Source organism: Hipposideros armiger, unplaced genomic scaffold, assembly GCF_001890085.2.
Source record: "Hipposideros armiger isolate ML-2016 unplaced genomic scaffold, ASM189008v1 scaffold_1470, whole genome shotgun sequence".
In the NCBI taxonomy this organism is placed as follows: domain Eukaryota; kingdom Metazoa; phylum Chordata; class Mammalia; order Chiroptera; family Hipposideridae; genus Hipposideros; species Hipposideros armiger.
In genome coordinates this window covers 65,248-86,513 of record NW_017732820.1, presented here as the reverse complement: position 1 = coordinate 86,513, position 21,266 = coordinate 65,248, and the positions used below count along the sequence as shown (strand labels likewise).

At 36.7% G+C, this 21,266-nt stretch overlaps 1 protein-coding gene across 1 annotated transcript in view; it reads right to left on the bottom strand.

Moving 5' to 3' along the window:
* The window catches only part of FXR1 (FMR1 autosomal homolog 1), a 66,121-nt gene extending 47,617 nt beyond the window's left edge, over positions 1-18,504 (bottom strand). The window contains exons 1-3 of the mRNA XM_019633994.1: positions 18,404-18,504; positions 2,793-2,845; positions 1,254-1,353 (exon numbers count right to left, since the gene is read on the bottom strand). Of these exons, the coding sequence (XP_019489539.1) occupies positions 1,254-1,353; positions 2,793-2,845; positions 18,404-18,454 (204 nt within the window). The 5' untranslated portion in view covers positions 18,455-18,504. The remainder of the gene's footprint in view (positions 1-1,253; positions 1,354-2,792; positions 2,846-18,403) is intronic.
* Positions 18,505-21,266: the final 2,762 nt, after the last annotated feature.

Below are 21,266 nucleotides of genomic sequence, written 5' to 3'. Positions count from 1 at the left end.
GAAGAGCGCAATGATGGTGCCAACTTGGGCCAGCGAAGCAACGTTCTCCACAACTAGGCTGAAGAACAAAAGGGCAGCAACTTGTCTGTTCCCCTTCCCCCAATTCCCCAGCACTGTTCCCATCCCCACAATTCCCCAATAAAAATCTTTAAAAAAAAAAAAAATGCGAACAACAAAAGTAGGTTAACTAATATATAAGTTCATTTATAAAGTGCTCAGAAGTGTCTGGATAGAGCATGTACTGTTAGGTGTTTAGATAAATACCTTCAGATAGCTATTGTATTTCATCAATAAAGCTTCTCCTATGCCCCCAGTTCCCTTACCCCACCCTATATAAACTGGGTACAAATGAGATTTGAAAACCAGTCTCCTTCAAAACTCTCAAGCCAGCTCCTTGTGAGAAATATATTTAGCATATCTGAGCACCTTGGAGGAGTTTTATCAATTTCTTGAAAATCAAAAATCAAATTTTCTGTCTCCAACAAAATCATTACACCTCTATTTGACAATTAATTTCAAGTTACTTCTCACAGGACAGCAGGCATATTAATCAACAATATTAACATACTGAAGTCAGACAAACATTCAAGATCTACTGAGTGTAAAAAACCAAGATACAAGGAAACAGTACAATATGATCTTTTTATTTTTAAAGAGAGAGGAGGCGGAGGGAGAGCCTGGAAAAGATATGTAGCCTGTGAACAGTGGTTTTATCTCTGGGCAATGATTTTTCTTTTTCTCCATTTTGTTTTTCTGTTCTTTAAAAATTTTCCAGATATTTCTAGAATATTCAACAAGGCAGTATACTAAATACAACATTTCAAATTATATATGAACTATATTAATGTTCTGTAACTATAATAAAGGATGACTACTATTTTACAAAGATATTGAGGAAAAAGCACAAGATAAATTTTAAATTAGCAAAAAGGAAGGAAAATAGAGATCAACATCATACAATTCTGTGCCAGAATCTGTGCAAAGCAACTCAAATGTACGTTCATCCTTAACACTCCTATTACTTCATTATTTTCATTTTAGTGAAAAAGATACTTGACCAGCCAAAGCTAAAAATGGTAGAGCTGAGTGAGACATGAATCCCAGTTGTCTCCAAAACTCAAGCTTTGCTACATTGCACAACCATTACCAACATAGAGAGAAAAGGAATTAAATTTACTCTCCATCAGCAAAATAGATTTTCCTACAAGATTAAAAAGAAAAAAAAAAAAGGAACACACAAAAAATAAACTTACGCATACCTCTACTTCATCTCCTTCACTGATTTCTTTTTTTATATCAGGTGGTGGTGGTAATCTAACTTCATTAAATGGAACCTGACGTTCTGGCTGCCAACTGAAGGATTAGAAAAGAAATGAACAGTTTTGTTATATATTATTCTAATAGCCCCTAACATGGAAGCTATATAGTCTATGCTTACTGCTGTACATTTTTCATATGAATCATTTTTTCCTACTAAAGAAAAACAATTTTCATATATTTTTTCCAATTAATTAGTTTTTGAGGTAGAACAGATTTTGCATGACTGTTGATGCTTATAAAAAATTGTCATTAAAAATAATAACATATTACCTGCGAAATTACTCATCATAAGGGAAAGGGAAATACTGCAAATGAAATAAGTTTTATTCATAGTAATGACTTAGATTCGAAATAATATCCCATCAATACTGCTGGCCAAATTAACAGCAATGGGATCAGCTTATTTCAAACACATTTACAACTATGTGACCCGTTAAAGCAACATAATTTCAGAGATTATAAAACAATATAAACTGCTTAATTCCTTTTCAGTGTGCATATTCACAGAAATACAGAAAATTACTCAATTATTTTGAATAGCTCAATTACAAAAGATTTAATTTTCTCACATAGAATTTATCTTTTCTACAATGAACATATACATGATTAAAACCTATAAAAAAGCTTACTTTTAATCTCTGAAGCAAATATGTATCAAAACTACTAATTCAGGTATTGCTTAATTGGTATTTTTTGTGTTGCATTTTATAAACTGTGTTGATGAGTAACTTCAAGTTCTAATAGGTCATTCATATGCCTTGGAGTTATACCAGCACATATAAAATGTTCCTATAGCTTCTGCCAGTGAGATGGTAAAACAGTAGGAGACAAGCAAAAAGAGTTGTGAGTGCTTTCTTTTCACAATTACTGTCTAAATAGCAGCTGTCAGAGACAGAAATGATCACACTTGTTTCTACAAAAAAACAGCTGTTGGGCAGATATCTTTTCAGGCAGCTCCTTGAAGCAGCTTAAAAGTATACAAGTTGACGAGTTCTTTCTTGGTGTTCAGTTATACAATGCTCCGTTATAACCCTTCCTAACCAAGCCCAGCATACTGCCTTTCACATTTTTAGAACATTACCTAGCCAGTTACAGTATCTATAAAATTGATATTGTTCCTTATTAATATCAATTAAAAGTGGTCTAATATTTATTCTACCAGTAGCAACGTAGAAGGCCTGCTACATCATTTAAACATTTTGCATTTTTAAGAATTAAGCATATTATAATTCCATTTGTGTTATCTATTTTTATAAAAATTACTTAACTGATTCATATTCACGTGTTTTTGCAAAGGATCATGAAAAAGGTGATGAGTAAATTGTGGGCAGAAAAACAGGCAAAGAGTTATAAAAACTAAAATTATTTGAATTCACAAGGTAGTCCAACTACCAAAGACCTCACTCAAAAGCAAACAGTTTGGGACTACCCATCTTTAAAATTAAGATCTTTATCAATAAAAAATAACTTACTTGTTCTCAAAAACAACTGTGAGGGAGTCTTCATGAACATCTTTGATAAAGCCCTGCAAAAAACAAGAACATAATTAAAAGCATATCAATATTCAATTAAACATTAGTTAAGTCTAAAAGGTGATTAGATACAAAGACAATATGGGGTACCAAAAAGAACACAGAGCTTGGAATCTGGGTTTGATTTCCATCTCCATCATTTGTAAAATGTATGACCTTGGAAGTTACTCTGAACCTTAGTTTTCACATAGTACCATGACCTCAGTTTCACACACCTACCTTGGAATTAGGAAAAAGAAACATACATGCCTGAAACATCATAGGTATTAGTCAATACTCAAGTGAGGCAGTATTTAGTGCTGTGGTTCAGGCTCTAGGGTAGGGGTGCCAGGATTCACAACCCAGGCTCTATCACTCACATATTCTTTTTTTTTTTTTTTTAGCTGAGCCATCACATATTCTTGAGCATAGTTTTAAGAACCTAACGATTCATTATAGTATCATACCTCATGAAATTATGAGAATTAAATAAAGTAACTAATGTTTACCACAGTACTTGTCATCGAGAAAGGACTCAAATTTATTACCAATATTAGTTATAAATATTCAATTATAGCCCATCTTTAACAAAAGACATGACTACATTTTGAATACTAATCTTGCCATTAATCTTATCTTTTCTACAACTTCTCTTCCTCCTTTGCTTAAAAAAAAAATGGTCTATACTGAGTACATTGCCTCAAAACCATTATGGAATACATGTTCTCAGTAAAAATCAGTAGTCATTTTCTAGCCTTGAAATTAATTTTGAAATTAGTCTTTTTACTTTGTCTTCATTTGACTAATACAGCTGAAAGAACCATAAGACAGGACATATTCAAGCAAGAGCAAAGGACCTAGGTGCAGAACAACTGGTGTTCAAATCCTTGCTCCACCACTAAGTAACCGTGGGCAAGCAGTCCTTGGCACTTGTATGATTACAACTGACATTAAATGACACTTTATCTCTGTCAATCAGAACTGCAAAGTTCTCAACCTCAGTCAAATGCTTACATGCACACTTTGAATCAGTAGGCACTTAGTAAATACTTTTCTAAAGCATCTTTATCATACTTGACTCCATAATGTGCACTAAAAACTAGCTGAGTTAAGCACACACACTTGCAGTACCTGGATAAAACATGGCAGAAAAATGAACACACTATTCACCTCATCTCTCCCAGAAGTCCATTAAATAGTAAAAGGGATTTTAAGGCATAAACCCACAAGAAAAAAGACAATAAAAAGAGAATAATTGCAAACAAAAAACAAAACAAAACACAACAAAAACCTTGGGAAATTTACAAAACATATGAAAGTGGAGTAACAAAAACAATAAAACAAAACAAACCCAAAGCAGCAACTACTAACTATGATTCAGACATTATTCTAAGCAAATCAGCAAACACAAACTGTGAAACAAACTGGCACTGGAAAAACCTTAAAACAAGATCAGCACTAAAACCCCAGAAAATCTTTGGAACATGGAGAGGATGGGCTAACAGGTGGGGCTAAAAATAAAACCATTTAATTTTCTTTGGGACATTTCAATGTAAATATCCTGATGTGTGACCTAAAACTCAGAGTACAGCAGGTCCTGGAATAATGTTGTTTCACTGTAATGTTGATGAGGGGAGGGGGGGCAAAAAAAAAAAATCAATTCCCATCCAGGGCTACTCCTGTGTGGAGTTTGTATTTTCTCCCCATGTATGCATGGGTTTCCTCCTACATCCCACAGATGTGCACGTGAGGTGAAGTGCTAGGTCTCAGCTGTCCCAGTGTGAGTGAATGTGGGTGTAGTGTGAGTGTGCCCTGCAATGGGAAGTTTCATCTTGCACTCTGAACTGTAGGGATAGGTTCCAGCCCCACTAGACGCTGAAATGGATTAGAAAATAATTATCTCAGTTGTTTTTATTAATCTTTCTTAAATATCTGTATAGCTCACATTTCAATGTTTAATATTAGAAGTGGTTGAGGCCTTCATTTAGAAGTTTGGTGGGCCAGCCAAGTGGCGCGTTGGTTAAGAGCTGGTTTGGGACACCAGCTCTGAGCAGTAGGGCCCCGGTTCGGATGCCACATGAGGGCCAGTGACGCTGTACCCTCTACAGCTAATATGGTGAACAGCTTGACCTGGAGCTGGGCTGCTGTGAGTCGCCAGCGATGGCGTAGGTTGCAGCTCCTGCTGCAGTGGGCTGCCATAAGCTACTGTGTGTGGCCGGCGTGAGCTGCCAAGAGCCCCCGTGAGCGGCCCTCCAGAGGCCGGCAACTGATCTGCCTCACCCGGGAAGAGCGCAATGATAATACCAACATGGGCCAGTGAAGCAACGTCCTCCACAACTAGACTGAAGAACAAAAAGACAGCAACTTGTCTGTTCCCCTTCCCCCGATTACCCAGAGCTATTCCCCTACCCCAATTCCCCAATAAAATCTTTAAAAAAAACGAAAGAAGTTTGGTGACGTTTCTGTAATCAGAAATATGCTTTAGGAAGGCAACTCTTGTTTATGTATCAATTAGCCTATGGTAAATAAAACTGGTTTGGTTGTAGGTCTCTTTGCTTAGCTGCAGTTTACAAGAAACTATCGATGATATTGAGGACATACTGTATTTGCCTTTCAAAAGTGCTATAGTAGCTCCTGTCTTGCAATTCTAGAAACATTTTTGATTCCTCGTTCTCCTCTCAAATCTAAAAATTAAGAACGGCCATTCCAGTTCAAGTTCTGATTATCTGACCATGCTATAATAATGATGTCCTGGCCAGTTTCTCCGTTTCTAGCAGTTCATCCACACATCCACTTGCAGCAGTCATTTTTGGTCAGCCCTTTCCTAGTTATGTTATCAGCACATCTATCTTTATTGTACGCTCACCATTTCTAAGGAACATTTCAGAAACTGAATTTTCAAGTTCATGAATATTACAGTAAAATATACCTTGCCATCAGAGGTTAGTCATCCTTTCAACTTCACTAGTCCTTCACAACTTTCAGAGTTTGGGATGTTTTGTTAGTTCATCTGTATCATTTCTGTATAATTTATATGGTGGATCAGTTCAAATCAGAGCTCCAAGTCACTGGGAAATTCTATTCTCCATTATAATGAAAATCTTTTATTTTTTTCCTATGTAAAAGTCAGTGTTTATTCGTCTCCCTACCCCATCCCGACTTTACTTCCACCACATCAGCATTGGCTTTGTTTGGGTACACATTTTTCACAAACTTGAAGGAAAAACACAGCTCTGGACACTAACTCTTACTGCTAATATCCTTCAGGCAAAAGATTAAATGGATTAAGGACCACAACCAGTCCTTAAAGTGCATTTGGGCTGTAGTCAACAATTAGTAAATATGTTCCAATCCCCAAACCCTAGATTCTAAGGATAAGGTACTTCTAGTGGCCAGATCTGTGTCATAATAAATTGTGTCCATTCGATGCAGGACTCAGTCAATACTTCCCAAGGTATTTTGATACTCTCCATGTCAACATAATGATGATGGGTATCTTTTATACTCGAGACCCAAAATGGCAGGGTTGGATCTTTGCGAAAATCGTTGAGTCAGAGGACACCAAATAACAATGGCCACATTTGTCTGCAAATGGTATGGGAGGAGGGGGGTAGCTTTAGGACTAAGTCTCCATTGCTCTGTCTTCTGGGTAGTAGTCCAACCTTTGGGAATTTTATCTCTCTCTTCTTATTCACACTCATCTGGCCCAGAAACCATATTTCTCAGAACAAAACTTTTCACATTTCTTTTTCTTCTTCCCGTACATATGCAAATATGGAATATTCCAAGGCATCTTTAAAATATAAAATGGTCCCTTAATCTGTTCATTCACCCAGTCCAAGATATGTATTTGAAACTCTTAATAACTTAAAATAATCATAAGTAACAAGACAGTGTAACACATCTGAACTGTAAAGCTTCATCTTCTGTCTGGAGCTCTTTTCATTAAATTATCAATCAGATGGTAAAAGGCTTTTGCTAATTCATAGTTTTAAACTCCAAAAGATTAACTCTGGTAGCAATCCTAATTTGAAGAAATAAGGCACCTTTCCGAAAAAGTCTAGTTAAGGCAACATTCCAGAACAAACATCAAAATCTAGTTCACAAATGGAAAGGCAGCTATCTTGTCCAAAACATACATTCAAGTTAAAATAAAATTTTAATGTTTAAAGTACTGATCCACTTATCAGAGACTTTGCTTAACCTATGGCTTAGGAATCTAGAGATGCACGAATCTCTTTGAGAACATTTCCACTAAATTCTTTAAGAACGTATCATCCTAGTCTAGAAAAATTCCTGTAACTGCAAGGTTAACTATCATTTCAAATTTGTCTTGTTACTTTAGATTTTTCAAAAATCCACTAATGACTTCCTACTAATGGAATTCATTACAACCCTCAATTTACATTTCTTATAAAGGGAAACAGAAACTTAAAAACCTTAATGCTCAGCAAACTACTAACCGAAACAAGACAGCCTAAATCCTCACCTAAAGTAAGATTCAGAGTGGAAGACCAGATCCAAAAACCCAAGATTTATGCCCTAAAGCTGTAACTCTTCAATTTCAAAATTCTTCTTAAAAAGTTTGCTGATTGTCAATAGACTGAGCAAGGAACAGTACAATCTTCCTAAACAGAGTATAGATTTTGAAAGTCTCCAATCTCAAGAGAAGCAAGGGATCCATCACGAATTAAATCTCTAACTCACACTTATTCTCTTATGCAAGTAAAAAGTTCTCACACATTACTGCCTCCTTCCAACTGGATTGAGCATTCTTATGTAAGATTTACTCCAGCTGTAACTAACACCTGTCACTTTTTCTTCTTTAAGTCTTTCTCAGGATCACTGGTGTGAAATTCAGAGATTTTATTTTCCAATTTAACACAACAGTGAAATAACTACATTTTTTATGCCTTCTCCAATGTACTGAATTATAACTGATGGCTTAATTACTGAAGCAAACTCGTGATAAAATACTGTTGTCTAAAACTGATTAGAATTCTCTATATATCAGAAGCATTGGGCTCAATCTGTTACATCTTATAGGACATATTCTCTGACTGGGTTAAGTCTCCATTTTACCCAACTACATCAGATAAAGTTTACTGCTGTGGATAAATGTGATTACAAAAACATAACATGAAAAAGGAAAATAGCATCATTATGTAAAATTGGCCTCAGGTTTTTATTTTTCAACAACTGCCACAATGGATTTATCACTCATTACCCTTTGATCAATTATCACTGTATTTGTGGATTCATTCTCTGGCCCCAGACTACCTTTCCAGTCCACCAATTCTAACAATTTAACATCTTCCTGAAATGAGGATGCTTCTTAGAACAGCTGATAGCCACATGGCAGTCAGTATATAAATGCCACTGATTTAAGCATGCTCAAACTTGGTTTGCTTGAATTTCTATGACACTTTACTTATTAACCCCCAAATATTTCATTCAGCAAACCATTTAGGAAAGATTGAGGTTTCTTACCAGAAGGTTGTCCTGTTGACACCTTCTGATAAAATCAAGAATGCATCAGCATCAAAGCTTGCAGAGTGGGTGAAAATTCTTGGAAGAAAATCCTGGAGATAATACAGGAGAGCTCTTTTAAAGTATGCTTGCAACATCAATGCTCCCCTTGGCAGTGAGAAAGATATTGTGAGAAGACACACAATCATCTGAATGTAAAGATGTTTTAACCAATTTAAATTTTATCGGTTTAAATTTAAATGCTTTTATTTTCCATTTTATGTATCCAAGTATTCTAAGGTGACCTTTCAGTAAGTATATAACAAGAATTCTAAAAGATAAGAAAACTACTACTTGCAGATTAACTGGCAGCATTTCTGAGTGCCTCTTAAAGCTGATGTCATTCTCCATACAGTGGACTGTATGGATCTTCAACAACTTCCAAAATCTACATGTCAAAAAATAACCTACCCCATGGACTCTAAACCCAACTTCCAACTATAGAGACATCTCCACCTTTGGCTTACTTCTATACTTCAAGTCAATATGTCAACAGTCACCTGTTGTTCTACTGTGCACTCTAAACATACATCATCCAATTTACAGGATCAAAAAACAGAAAAATGAATACAGTAAACAGTATTTCTTAAACAGGATTCTAAGAGAATAGAGCCCAATCATTAAGGCATTCATTTCGTGTATTGAATTAACTTCTCTCCCATGCATCTAGAATGGTACTAGCTGTACACAATCCTTGAAACACAGAAAAAACTGTTTTATAATTCAGGTGAAAAACTATTAGGTTGAGAAAATGAACTTAGGCTCCCAGATGCACATCATCATAACCTAAGCAAATACACACACACACACACACACACACACACACACACACACACACACACAGTCTCAATTGCAAACTGAAGGAGTTGAAGCTTCTTAAACTAAGGTATTCCCAGGCACTCAAAAGGTGTGCCAATACTTAAAGCTACTCCCTTCCCCATACCATGGTAAACCTTCCTGGAGCTTTTGTCAGGTAATTTAAATAATTTACAACAAAACATTTTACGTTTCTGGACTATGTCTAAAGTTAACATATATAAAAAGAACTCATTTGGAAAAGGGAAAAAAAAAACCTCACTAACTGAAGCCCTATGGTACAGCAGAGCTTCACTATTAAGACTGGTCTCAGATCCACTATTTACTATGTGGTAGAGTAGGTAAAAAAATGAGAGGGCCCAGGGCAGCAAGGAAGGGAAAATAAGACTCCCAACAGCTTCTTGCCCCAAAGCAGGTCACAATGCCCCCTTCAGGGACTCTCTGGTCTTTCTATAGCACTTCAAGACTTTCTTGACAATTCTCACAAGGATCTATCACCTGAATGAGATCCAGCTTTCTTGGATGCTGGACATCCTTCCTCCTCCCATCCCAATCCCAAAAGTGAGGGAGATTTGGCTAAAGAGAGCAATTATCTAATTTTCCTACATACTAAAGGGGTAAAACAACAAAAAACCTTTAAAACAGAGGGTTGTTATTTAACACATGGTGCTAGTACAACTGCCTATGAATATTAAAAAATAAGTCGATGTAGTAAACATAAAATAAACGAAACACTACAGTAAAACCTGAGAAATTATATGTATAATCTGAACACAAGCTGCCTTAACCAGGACTGGAAAACCTAAAGCCTTAACAGGAAAAAACAGTTCAGTGTTTAAAGAAATGAAACTTCTTTATGGCCAGGGGTACCAGAAAGTCAACAGATAATAGATGTGGAGGGGGCACTTAACAAAGAGTGACTCTGTAAAGAGCTCAAAAAGTGACAAAGAACATCCCAAAAGGAAAATGGGTAAACAACAGGCAATTTATGGAAAAGTAAATCCAAATGGCCAACAAACATTAAAATTTACAAGTGGGGATCTGCAAATCAAAGTTCCAATGAGATAGCTCTTTACATCCAACAGACTGGCAAAAATTGAAGGTTACAAAACCCAGTTCCTGCAAGGAGGTAAATAAAAGAGTTGGCATTCATCAATAGAGGAACTAGGAAGTGTTAAGTCTTTTGGAAAGTAATCTGTTAACATTTATTAGAGTTAAAATAAAAAGGTTCCCTTCTACCAAGTATTCCACTCTTTGAAACCTGTTCAGTGTAAACAGATGTGGAGTAGCAAAAAACTGAGAACAAAATGAGCGATTGTCTATTAACTGGGGAATGACTGGATCTCACAGTAATTGTTACTATGAAATATTATGTAGCCAGTGAAAAATGAACACTCCAAGTGAAAACAGCCAAGATGTAGGTTACCTTATTTTTATAGTTCTCTTCTGTATGCATCAAGTTCTGCAACATCTGAACCTGACCAGAATCAACACCTACCTCCTAAAAAAAATTAAATTCAATTTCTATCAAAATAAAAAATGATGTAGTTTTGTATATATCCAGTTATAATGTATGGGGGGAAAAAGCTCCACATTTTATCTGAATGTATATCTTTGTACCATTTTACTGCGTATGGAAAAATATCAGGCACAATATATACTTGGCTATAAATAAATGGGTTACCTAAAATGAAGTTGGGAAAAGAGATCAAGTGGTAAAGGAGAGCAAAGAGAAAAAAAAGGAAAAGAAATTTACAATAAAGCAAGTTTTTATATACTTATGCATTTCTGAAATTACACGTATATATATGTATACATATTTTTTAAAGAGTTGAGATATATCTTAACCATTTCATCAGCCAGCATTTTTTCCATACAGCACATATGTATATACACATCACCACTCCCCACATCTCTAGGGATCTCAAATCTACATTCTAAGTAAGGAACTTTTTGTTTGATTTTACAACACCTGAATGATCTGAGCTGTAATTTGATTCCAATAACAAGCACAAACATTCAAGACAGCTACAGCAATAAAAAAATGTTTAAACTTCAAACTTTTTCTAAAGACATAACTAGGCCTTTTGAGCTTTTTCCTTTGCTTGGCCCGCTCCTAATTCTTTGGCGTGTACTATCTCTCTAATAAACTTTTTTCACCACTTAAAAAAAGAAAAAAAAAAGACATAACTGAATCTACAAATGAAAATTATTTTAAATCAATGGACACATATTCTATAAAGAAGTCTGCAAATTCACTAATTATACAAGGTCAGACAATTAAGTTCCTGAACTTGTTGCAACTATGTTGCTAACCTTTTTTGATATCAGAGGGATTACTCATTATAAATTTGTACCAAGTGGACAAGCAATTAACCAAGTTTACTATTTGCAAGTGCTGAAAAGGCTGCGTGAAAAAGTCAGACAACCTGAACATTTCACTAACAATTCATGGCGCTTGCATCACGGCAATGCACCAGCTTACATGGCACTGTGAGGGAGTTTTTAGCCAGTGAACAAATAACTGTATTGGAACACCCTCCCTTACCACCTGATCTGGCCCTCAATGACTTCTTTCTTTACCTGAAGATAAAGGAAATATTGAAAGGAAGACATTTTGATGACACTCAGGATATCAACGGTAATACGACGGCAGCTCTGATGGCCATTCCAGAAAGAGTTCCAAAATTGTTTTGAGGGGTGGGGTCTCGGGGCTGGCGGTGGTGCATAGCTTCCCAAGGGGGGGGGGGGTGGAATTTCAAAGGTGACCATAATGATATTGAGCAACGAGGTATGCAGCACTTTTTCTAGGATTTGTTCACGAACTTAATTGTTAGATCTCATACATCACAGAAATTACTAAATTATTATGGAATTAAGTTCTATTAAGGAACAGTTATTCAAAGCAAGCCTTCAGCATTCTTTAGTATTGACCATTTAACCATTCTGAATAAAAGAATGACAATGAGGGTGTGAGAATTTTCCATGGCTTTCAACCTCTTTAATGTAAGAATAAAAAAAAAAGGATTGTTATACATGTAAATATGTACATTCAGATTAACAAAGCAATGCCTTGAACTGCTTAATTTTGTTTCTCTTTAACTGTTTTTTATCTAGATTTGATCCCAGAAAATTTAGCAACCATCAAAACAGAGTTTCTTACTATTTGCTAAACATATGCCAAAGAATATTCTAGTCTTTTGATTCTCAAAAATACTACCTGGCATAGGAAATATAGTCAATAATGCTGCAGTAACTATGCAAGGTGTCAGATGGGTGATTACTTACCAGGGTGATCACTTTGTCAAGTATGTAAATGTTTAACCACTATGCTGTATGCCTGGAACTAATATTGCACGTCAACTGTAATTGGAAAGTCAATTTTTAAAAAGCTCTGGCAACCTCAAAAAAACAGAACAAAAAAAACCTACATGGCAAGATTTCCAAGAAGTGCCACATCATAAGAAAATTTGAATAAGAAGTTATATATATGCATATATAAAGTATTTCAAGTATTAACCAAATACTTCACAATAATCATTATAAAGCTCACAATTGAGGATGGTATAAATATATGCAGTTACATACAGCACAAATTATAATTTAAGCCACATATCTAGTTTTAAATTTTCAAATAGCTGCATTCGAATAAGTAAAAAGTTAACAGGTAAAATTTTAATAATTTTATTTAATCCAATACATCCAAAAGAATGTCAACACGTAATTTTTTTATACTAAAAAAAAAAGAAATTGAAATCTAGTATGCAGTTTATAATTAAAGCACATCTCAACTCAGCTTAGCATATTTCAATCCCATGACTAGTGGCTACCATATTGGAAAGAGCAGACTTGTAAAGTGAAGACATAGCTCAAGTCATTTATCAAGGAATCTTAATTTAGCCTTCTTGACTTCCAGTGTATTAGTAATTTATAATTAAAAACTTGATAAGCCGTATATTTGTACTTCAAAAAAAAAATCACACTATAATGTTTAAAGAGATAGGGTCTCTGAAGTCTGAAAGATCAGGGTCTGAATCTTGAATCAGCCTCCTATTAATTTGATGGACCTAGATTCGCTTAGCCTCAGTTTCCTCAGTTGATAACACTATCTCCCCTTCATCGTGATTGAAAGGACTAAATGAGATAAATTCAAGTAAAGTACCTGCACAGTCTTAAAGTCTGAATGCTCAATAAATAATAGCTGTTATTGTTATACAGCTAGCTAGGACCTGAGTGAATTAGAACAACCTAGCAGATTTCACCACTTGATAAATTGTCTATTAAAACTGTCTCATCATACTGCAAATGAAAAAACCAACATCTCATAATTAGCTAGTATAAAGAACTAGTGGTCAGTCATGGAACCCATATCGCTCCACCCACTACGAAAAAGCTAGTTTGCTACATTCTTAACATTGTGGTGGAGAACTCACTTCTTGAGTTATTATTATCCAGTCAAGTGTCTGTTCTGTCTTCCTAAATAAAATGTAATCTCACTAACCCTAAAATTTCCTTTGAAGAACCTCTAATGCTATGCAAACGAGACAATTGGAAGTGAGAAGCCCTAGAGTTAAATCTCACTTCAGCTACTGTAATCTTGCACAAGTTAATCATCATCAGTTTCCTAACATGTAAACTGGGGATAAAACCATATACCTCATTGAGTCCCTGAGAGAACAAAATCAGGAAATACATATATAAGCATCACAGAATATCTAGTGAACAACAGGCACACATAGAAAACTATTATCTAACTCAAAGACACACAAATATACGATGTAGAAAATATACAGGTACATAAAAGTTTTAAAAATGTAGGAAAAAAGTATGTTTTCTATAAGTGTATAAAACCAACACCTTCACAATGTATCTCTAGAAAGATTATTTTTTAATTTGATTTCAGATTTTTCGTAATTACATCTTGTTTTAACACAGGGACAAAACTACAGGAAAAAGTATTTCATTTTTAAAAGTAATTGTGGCCTTTTCATTTAGTTAAATCTTAGTTCTTTTACATGTTTATAAAAATTGCCCATTTTAAAACATGTGCAACTAAAAATTATCTGTAAAATATGTGGAACTGTATGTTTTTAATTTAACAGTGTCCTTAATGCTATTAAGATACCCGTCATCTTTTCCTCAATTATTAATCTCCACAAAGAAATCAGTAATAAACTATACAAACTTTGAAGTCAGTACACTCTCAGACGTTTCATAGGTCATCATCACTGGTGAATAAACCTGCATAATTTAATTACTCTCAAATTTCATTATGTTAAATTAAGGCAAAGTAATAAGAAAATTCTGAAAATACTGTAATACTTTAAAATGTTTTGTAGTCAATCACGTAGTCAAAGAAGAAATCGCACAGCTCGACAAGTAACTAATTCTATCTTCTACAGAGAAGGTCTAATACTTCATTCAACCATTTCAGAGATTACACATTTCCTTGGAACACCACTGAAACTTTACATAAGCCAGAAAGTTAGTGACTTACTTTCAACTTATATTTAAAATTATATCCTACCCATGGCTATGCAAGTTTCAATGTTATTACAAAACTTAATATCAGTTAAACAGCATTTTAATGACCCCAAATTGGCACAAAGTTTTTTTGGAGAGGGTAATGAAAATGTTCTAAAATAAGATTGTGGTAATGGTTACACAAATCTGTAAATACACTAACAATCATGAATGTAAATTCTACCCCACAGCTTAAAAAAAAAAAAATAGGCGCCTTATATGGCTAGTAATATAAACTCTAAAATGTCATGCTCCAGGTAGACAAGGCTATAAAAGCACATTTTTATATGAAATTATATCTTATTAAGTGTTTAACATTGCCCATTCTTTCCAATCCACATAGATTTATAGGGCTGCAAACAGGAGCATATCAAGTTTTTATCTCTTTAACAACTATACAGAGTGCCAAAAAATGTATACACATTTTAAAAAAGAAAAAAACTGTGTTAAAATGGTAATACTCAATATACAATGATAACAAAAGATGAATACAAGTCATATGTATGCAATTTTTTGGCACCTCCAGTAGACCCACTGTTAAGTTTTAAAAAAAGAGAGATGCAGAAAATGCTATCATTTGTGTAAATATTTTTTAAAAAAAGACTATCCTAATTTTAGGTGAAATCATCAGCTTTTTACTACTTCCAGTTAATTTGTGGAATAAAGATTCAATTTCAGTAGAAAATTTTTAACCAACGTCTACAAAGCACTGCCACAAGGCATGATATTGGCCACTAACCCATGGCTTTGAAATTCTTCGCTGGTAATTCACATTTAGAACCAAATATGTGTATCCATGTATTATGGAGAAAGAAGGAGAGAAATGGAAAAGGAAAATCAGCATCACCTGTGCACTGAAAAAAAAAAAACCAAACTGAAAGAAAAAAATACACCAAAATGTTAACAGCTCAAAGCAATTTGAGTTTTCAAAATTCCCTCGCTAACCATGTATTATTAAATTAGAAAAAACATTAAAATAAAATTACCGCTACACTAAATGAAAGAAGCCAGAATCAAAAAGCCACAAGGCATACTATTATGGTTCTACATATACGACATTGTGGAAAATGCAAAACTATGGGGACAGAAAACACTCTAGAGTCTGGAGGTTGGCAGACTACAAAGGGACATGAAGGAAATTCTGGGATGGTGGAATACCATTCCACCTCTTCATAGTGTTGGTGGTGGTCACAAAATTGTTAGCATTTATCAAAGCTCATATAATTGTGTATTAAAAAGGTAAATTTTACTATATGCAAATTAATCTCAATTCACATAGCTCAAATAAATTGTGCAGTAAGTCTATTTTTTTCCAAGTGGGAAGTTTCATGGGATAAAATATCTGGGGAGCACTAAACTATTTCAAACTTCATTTCACACCCCCCCCACAAGCTCAGGGAGGTCTGTTCAGGGTCCATTACTAGATCGACAATGGTTAAGCAGAAATACAGACCTAGAATTCCCATTTCTTCATAACTTCAAATCCTGGGCTTCTTCCACTTCACCATTCTCACTCTTCCAAAGTTCTGAAGACCACTTTCCACAAAATGGACGTACAAGTGGATTATGGCAGAACATAAAATTCCAAACGTTCAAGCGCAATTATTTTAGTACACACAAATGTGGTTAGGGGTTCTTCCCAACCTTTGCCAAAGAACCACCTTAGTTTTTTAGGTAACTATGAGTGATGGAGTCAAAGTCTAAATAAGTAAAACCATGCAGATTTAATAGAGATTCCAAAATGGGGACATTTGATTTATTGACTTGATTAAAATAAAAAAAAAGGAAAATACTAAGAAATCGAAATGGTTGTAGCAGTCTTTACTAAAACTTTCAATGATCTTAAATAATAAATCTTATTAAGAAATAAAGAACATCTTGTGTAGCAATCAAGAAAGCATACTTAGCTAAAAAAAATTGTGTTCTATTTACCATCAGCACGCTGTAAAATTTAAGAGAAAATTATTTTCTATTTTTCAAAATGACAGAAGAAAAAAATGTATGTTTCCATTACACAAAGAACTGTATAGCCAAATAGTGAGAATTTGAAACTTCTACGGGGCAAGGGTGTTGATGCGAAAGTGCTGAACCTTTTTATTTACCCTTGATATGAAAAGTATGGTACGCCCATTCCTTGTGCATTGTGCCATAACTACACCTACAGTAGTTCAGAGAAGGTAATCACTAAGTTTCAATTACAATAGGAGTCAGTGAAATATCTACTCAAATTTTACTTAGGTCCTCTGACACCAAGTTTTAATTTAGACGGCTAATATAACTAGTCATGCATTAAGACTCCTTTCCATCAATCACTGCTTTTACTTCGTTAACTACCTAAAGAGATTTAAACTTGTAAAAAGCTTAGGGAGATACTTTTAGATGCCAACTGTGATTTCCCACTATGCTAGTACCACGTGACAAACCAAATCTACCTAGCTAATCTAAGAAAGGCAGAAACGCTGAAAATAGGAAATTACGGCCACCAAATAAATTAACATCCCGTGGGATAAAAGGTACGCTGAAATGAAACAGTGAAAATACATTCTGCGCAGGCACAATACTCCAGTATTAGAAGAAGGCCCCCTCATAAAAATAGCCAGGACTCTCAAACATTTGAGATGCTGGCTTAGTGAGATTGACTGACAGACAACAGCTGGGAAGATTTTGTATTGATCTTGTAACATCTTGGCATACTTTGGGAGACAGGGAGAATCCGCATTAGAGACCGTTACAATGGCAAAACTAAACTGCAAGGATTTCATTTTCAGTTATGTGACCCCTACAACTGGAAGCCCCTACGAAATTTCCTCTACTCTTGAATTCCTCTTCCGTTTTCCAGCCCCGATCCCATAGTAATGAATCTCCTTCCTTTGGATGGATACAAACAAAAAAACCTCGTGGGGGGTAAAAAATTTTAAATCAACACCTCCCCAAAACACTGGGTAAAATCATACAAAGAAATTAGTCGCCTCCCTACCTGTCTCCCTGATCCATTTCACATTTTAAATCTTACTTCAAAGCCTACAACTCTCGCCTTTTCTTCCGTAACAGAGGGGCTCAGGCGCCGCCCAATTTCTCAGGCCGCAAAGATTTCAACCCGCCACATTTCAAGGTTTTTTTAGTTTTTTTCTCTTTGATCCTAACCCTCAATCCGGTACCTAATTACCCTTCAGACACTAAAGTTTATTAGCCCCAAACCCTATATAAAGGTAAATTCTTACGATTCCGCGACGCGCCCCACCGAGGGGATGGGGAGGGGTCGGAGCCGCGGGCCGAGGCGCTCCCGCTCGGCCCAGTCCGAGGGGCGGGGGAGCGGCTGTGACCACACAATCCCACCACCTCCTTTCACGATTCCCCCACCGCCCGGCGCTCAGGCCTGCTTCCAGGGAGCGCCTCGCCGCCCAGCAGCGACTCGGCTTCTCCTCACCGGCCCGCCAGGAACCTCCACTAGTATCCAAATAGAAGGTCCATAAGTAGGAAAACTCAGGAGGTGTCCGAGGTGTTGTTTCAAAACATAACGGAGCCCGGGCCCCCGAGACCGTTAAACCGCGGGGTTGAGGGGGGAGAAGCGAGGAAACCAGCGGCCTCGGGCTTTGGCCTAGCTGCCCCTTTCGACCCCAAACCTCACTCTCCGGGACTACCAACCCTCCCCTAAACCCGCCCCAGCCCAAGAAAACCCGACAAAGCGGCAAAAGGGTCAGTACCTTGTAGAAAGCCCCGTTGGAGCCGCGAACCTCCACCGTCAGCTCCGCCATGTTGGAACCGCAAAGGCCGCTGGGAAGAGATTCTAGAAACTTTCCAACAGGAGGGGAGGAGGGGGAGGGGCGTGAAGGAGGCGGGGGAGGGGCGGGGAACACAGGGCGGGGACTGGGATCCCCCGCCCCACACCCCTGGGGTCTCACCACGCAGTTTGACTCGCCTGGTGGGATCCCTCCGCTCCTTACATCATTCGCCCTGGGCCCCGCCCGCCGCCGCCGCCGCTACAGCCGGGTTCTCCTCCCGAAACAATCGCCTGACCTTTGCTGACCCGTCCTACGTCCCTCCCCGCAGCGCCCGCTGCTTGCCGGCTCCTGCAGGTCCGTGCTTCCAGCCGCCCCGGAATGAACTGCCGGGACACTGCCTGCCCCATGCATCTGCATTCCAGTGCTCTTGGGCATCCTGCCCTTAAACTTCTTGAAGTGCTGGTAGCCCTGGAGTAGCTTCCTCACCTAGGGAGGAGCCACTTTGGGTGCTCCAATTGCCTATTGACACAGTATGTTGAAGGAAGAAGGGAGCATAAAATTGCACATACTATGTTCTCGATTCTTTCGCCTGGCTCTTTTTAAAAAAATCGGTGGCCTTCTCTTGACTCAAATTCCACATATGCACACCTCCTCACACAGTTCCGCCGAGCCCTCTCCCCATCTGTTAGCACTTTAGCTGTTTAAAACTGTAGGTATTTTGAATTCAGCTTAGATGTGTTCACAAACTGCAACCGAGTTTAGGTTAATATCCATTGTTAGAAGTAGTCAGGGAACCAGCAGAGCGGGAAACCATGTTTTTCCCTGCGGCAATGCTTGCGAACTTCCACAAATAGGATCAAAGCAAAATCAACTTGTATGACTTGTCTACCAGAACCTACACCAATGCTGTAAGCATTATGACAGAGATACTTTGACTATTTTAACAATATTAAAACACTTTCCCAAAGCAAGACCTTTTGAAATAGTACTAGGATTCTTCTATGTGTGTGTTGTTACCATTTTGACAGAAAAATTCTAAAAATGAGATGCTTTGCTGGCACTGTATACTCTCAAGGAAATGCCCACTGACCCAGCCTTTCTGGGGAAAGAGGGCAGGGTCCTAAAAAAAAGAAACAAGGTGCATAATATTTGATCAGCACTTCTACATCTCCAAAGGCTCCAATCAGAAATGGTGGCTGCAAAGGTGCTCAATATTGTATTGCTATGTACAGAATATTCTTTTTAAAATGTTGATCATTGTGAGGAAAACAAACTAAATATCCATCAATGATGGGCTTCATCTATCCAACACTATATACCATCCTATTAAGATCCTCCAGAATGATAATGCCCTGGTTCGCTTTTATCCCCAATAGCCTTACTGAGATATAATTCATATACCACACAATTCATCCTTTTAAACTGTACACTTCAATGGTTTTAGTATATTCAGAGTTGTGCAGCCATCACCACAATCAATTATAGAACATTTTTCATCACTCCAAAAAGAACCCCTGTACCTGTTGGCAGTCACTCCCCATTTCATCCAAACCCCCAGGCCCTAGACAACCACTTATCTTTCTGACTCTATAGATTTGCCTCATCTAGACATTTCATATAAATGAAATCCTATTATACAATATGGTCTTTTATTCTTTGAGTTAACATAATATTTTCAAGTTTCACCCATGTTGTAGCATGTATCACTATTCATTCCTTTTTATTGTCAAATATACCATCGTATGGCTATATGACATCATTTTATAATACTTATTCATTCATCCCTTGATAGGCATGTGGGTCATTTCCACTTTTTTGGCTATTAGGAATAATGCTGCTATAAAGAATATTGTATAACTTATATAGACAGATGTATGTTTTCATTTCTCTTGGGTATATACCTGGTATTAGAATTATTGGCTCACAAAATACGCCCATGTTTAACCTTTTGAAGACTTGCCAGACTCTTTTCCGAAGTGGCTGCTCCATTTGAATTCCCACCAGCAATGTATGAGGGTCCTAGTTTTGCTTTACGTTTTTTTAAAAGATTTTTATTAAAAATATAGCTAACATATACTATTATATTAGTTTCAGAGGTACACCGTAGTTATTCAACATTTATAGACCTAAAGAAGTGGTCACCATGATAAGCCCACTAGCCATCTGACACTGTAGTATGCTATCACAATATTATTAACTTTATTCCCCATGCTGTACATTACATCCCTGTGACTTACTTGTTTCATGCCTAGAAATTTGGGCCTCTTATTCCCCTTCCCCTTTCCCCTGCTTTTAAATTTATCAATTACAGTTAACATTCAATATTATTTTAATTTTGGGTGTACAGCATCGTGGTTAGATATTTATGTAATTTAAGAAGTGATCCCCCTGACTAGTCTAGTACCCACCTGGCACTATACATAATTATTACCATATTACTGACTATATCCCTATGCTTTACTTTATATCCCCATGACTATTTTGTAACTACCAATTTGTAGTTTTTAATCCCTTACCCCTTCTTTCACCCACACTCCAACCCTCCAACCATCTGGAAACCATCAAAATGTTTCCTGTATCTATGCATTTGTTTCTGTTTTGTTTGTTAATTTTGTTCTTAGATTCCACATATAAGCAAAATCACATTGCATCTGGCTTTCTCTGTCTGATATACTCCACTCAGCACAATGCTCTGTAGGTCCATCCATGCCTCTTGAGATGACAAGAATCCATTCCCTTCCATGGCCAAGAAATATTCCATTGTGTATATGTACCACCTCCTCTTTATCCATCCTTCTATCAACAGACACCCAAGCAGCCCCTATGTCTTGGCCATTGTAAACAA